Genomic DNA, 2,702 nt, shown 5'->3' with positions numbered 1-2,702 from the left:
GAGGTGGTCGCGGAGTCAGAGTAAGACACGTTCGAACGACAACTAGGAATTCTCTCCGATGAAGACGTAACTTGTTTGTGTTTAAAGGTAGGCGAGAATTAATATAATACAATGAATCTCATTACAGTTAACAATATGTAAAAATTTCAATTTTACACTTGCGATAATTCCAAAAAAAAAAAAAAAACTTATGAACCAAAAATTGACATATTGGGGGAACGGAACAAGTGACTCGTGAGTATTTGGAAAAAAGCAGTTTTAACTAGTTAACAGCACTACAAATCCTTCTTATCTGCCCAGCTGAACCAGTGAGAAGATCAATTTCACTCATTTTAATCATGGCGGATGCAAAATCAGACTTGAAAGTGGCAGAGCTTCTACTATATTTGGAAACAACGCTGTCTGTCGACCCTCCACTAAAGAGGATTTGATCTGAGGCAAGGAGACCCTTCTTTTGAATTAAATTCTTGAAGTAGTTATTGTCAAAAGAATTTGGAGTCACCAAGTCAAGTGCTGCCAAGTTTTGATCGCCGCCCGTAGCTGGACAACGGCGCTGGCGAGTGCTAGCAAATCCAGCATCAATATCACTCCCATCGTTGTATATCCGGTCTTTAAATGTGATGCATTGAGCTTGCCCTAAAGTGTGGGCACCTGCATTCATTTGGACATTAATTTTGTTAGAATATTGTTTAAATTTATTATAGTAATCAATATTATAGTAACCTAATGATTTTAATAAAATATTCTACTTGTTGATGAGCTAACCTGATAAAGCGACCATATCTTCTGCAGTAAGGCCTTTGCGAGCAAAGTTAGAAAGAAGTGTCTGAAGGTCATCAGTGGCAAGTGGAAGTTCTGTTTGGGCTAGAGTTAAGCTTGCGGTTGTGGAATCTCTTCTTCCGAGCTTCACACACCAAGATGGGCCACCCACAGCAACAGATGCATCACGTGCAGCCACCGTCATCTATATATAATTTATATATATAATTTATATATATATATATATATATATATATATATACACATAAAAATATATTATACCTGAACAAAACAATCATGGAAATGGAGACGAACAAGAGACGCCGCCATCCGACGTTCGCGTGAAACTGCTGTTCGGATAACACTCCGAATGGTGCTGACTGCATTCGGACACGTGTGGTCGTAAAACTGGGAAGAAAGATGCGCATTGCAGGTTGAGGTAGAGCTGCTGAGAAACAGCAAGATAAGCAACAAAACAGCTGCATTCTTGTTTGAATTTCTCATCCAACTCATCACCTTGTTAACCATTGCAGCCGCCATTAATTGATGGATCGATCTTAGTTTGTTTGTTTCAGGCAAAAGAAGATGAGAAAGAAGATGATAATGGAGAAAGCTGAATGGTATCCCATCAATTTATAGTTGCACTACTTTGTCTGGGTCACCTCTCTATTAATTCATGAACGCGTTTCCTCCCACTCGCACGCTCCACTATGACAATTTCTTCTTCGATATACTTTGAACATTCTTTCCTTTTACGTACAATATATAATAATAAAATATGAATTCAAGTCGAAGATAAAATTATTTACTTATATATATATATATATATAATTCTCGATCATACGTACATGTTTGAAATCCTCTTGGCATTAAATGGATACAACTGGGCATTTCTCATTATTAAAATGGTACGTAGTCAAACTTTGTTGTCTTCTCTAATTTAATTATATGAGTGAATGATATTGACGGCGCCCCACGAAAGTGTTCTCTTCTTTTCCTAAAATGTTTATGCTTTGTTTTTTAAGTTATGTGTTAGAAATTTTAATGTTATTCTTGAAGTATATATATTATTTTAATGTTAATATACTAGAGTATTAGTTATATGTCCGTGTCAGATATTAATTAGATCTAGCACATGCATGGAAAAAGTAACAAGCATGTTGAAATAATATACAATTGTTTTGTTTTCTTAATTATTTTTAAATTATTGAATTCATTTGTCTCCATATGTTTTCTGTAATAATTATTATTATTATTATTATTTTTTTTTGACATGCTGTAATAATGAATTCTAAATCAACAACCCTAACCTTGAAATTGTCGTAGGCTAATTAATACTGGCCAAAGACTTAAATGACAGTGGAAAGACTCAAGTGTCTATGTGTGTATATGTGGAGGTGCTTGCTAATCTGGACTATTTCAATTTCAAGGGATAATTAGTACACGTACGTACGACTCATTCAAGGGATAATGACTAACTTTCATTAATAAAATAACATTTTTAAAAAAAAAAAAAAAAAAAAAATTAACAAAAAAGAAGAAGCTATAGCTATATATATAGCAACCATCTCAACCTGTCTCCAAGAGGTAGCTCAATCGGCTGGGACAACGCTTAATGAAGCGGAGGTCACTAGTTCGAATCCCCCTCCCCCCTTCTTGTGCGGACATGTCAAAAAAAAAAAAAGCAACCATCTCAACCTACAAAGAATTAAGTCAAAATTCCATTTATACCCCTAGCACTACAAAGAATATTATTCACTCTATTCTTCTTAAATTTACCTTGTGAAGTAAATTGAATCCTCACCTCCCATATAATGTGCTATATAATATGGGATAACTCAATCGGTGTAGACCACGCCTTATGAAGCGGAAATCACTATTTCGAATTCCCATTCTTCTTTTGTTCAAACATGTCAAAAAAAAAAAAAAAAAAAATTGTTGTA

At 34.8% G+C, this 2,702-nt stretch overlaps 1 protein-coding gene across 1 annotated transcript; it reads right to left on the bottom strand.

The window, feature by feature from the left end:
• Positions 1 to 261: 261 nt before the first annotated feature.
• On the bottom strand, positions 262 to 1,263 carry LOC132179853 (lignin-forming anionic peroxidase-like). The gene is made up of 3 exons (XM_059592644.1): positions 1,042 to 1,263; positions 766 to 964; positions 262 to 651 (listed from the first exon to the last, which is right to left on the bottom strand). The coding sequence occupies exons 1-3, from the start codon at positions 1,261 to 1,263 to the stop codon at positions 263 to 265; spliced, it is 810 nt and encodes a 269-aa protein (XP_059448627.1). The 3' UTR covers position 262.
• Positions 1,264 to 2,702: the final 1,439 nt, after the last annotated feature.

The sequence above is a fragment of the Corylus avellana genome, chromosome ca4, assembly GCF_901000735.1.
Source record: "Corylus avellana chromosome ca4, CavTom2PMs-1.0".
Taxonomy (NCBI): Eukaryota; Viridiplantae; Streptophyta; class Magnoliopsida; order Fagales; family Betulaceae; genus Corylus; species Corylus avellana.
This window is presented reverse-complemented; position numbering and strand designations above follow the sequence as displayed.

What these genes read in the sequence shown, in the direction of transcription:
- LOC132179853 (XM_059592644.1), bottom strand. Translation starts at nt 1,263, where the DNA reads ATGAGAAATTCAAACAAGAATGCAGCTGTTTTGTTGCTTATCTTGCTG. An exon ending in TCCATGATTGTTTTGTTCAG is followed by an intron (nt 965 to 1,041) that starts GTATAATATATT and finishes AATTATATATAG; the next exon opens with ATGACGGTGGCTGCACGTGA. An exon ending in AGATATGGTCGCTTTATCAG is followed by an intron (nt 652 to 765) that starts GTTAGCTCATCA and finishes AAATGAATGCAG; the next exon opens with GTGCCCACACTTTAGGGCAA.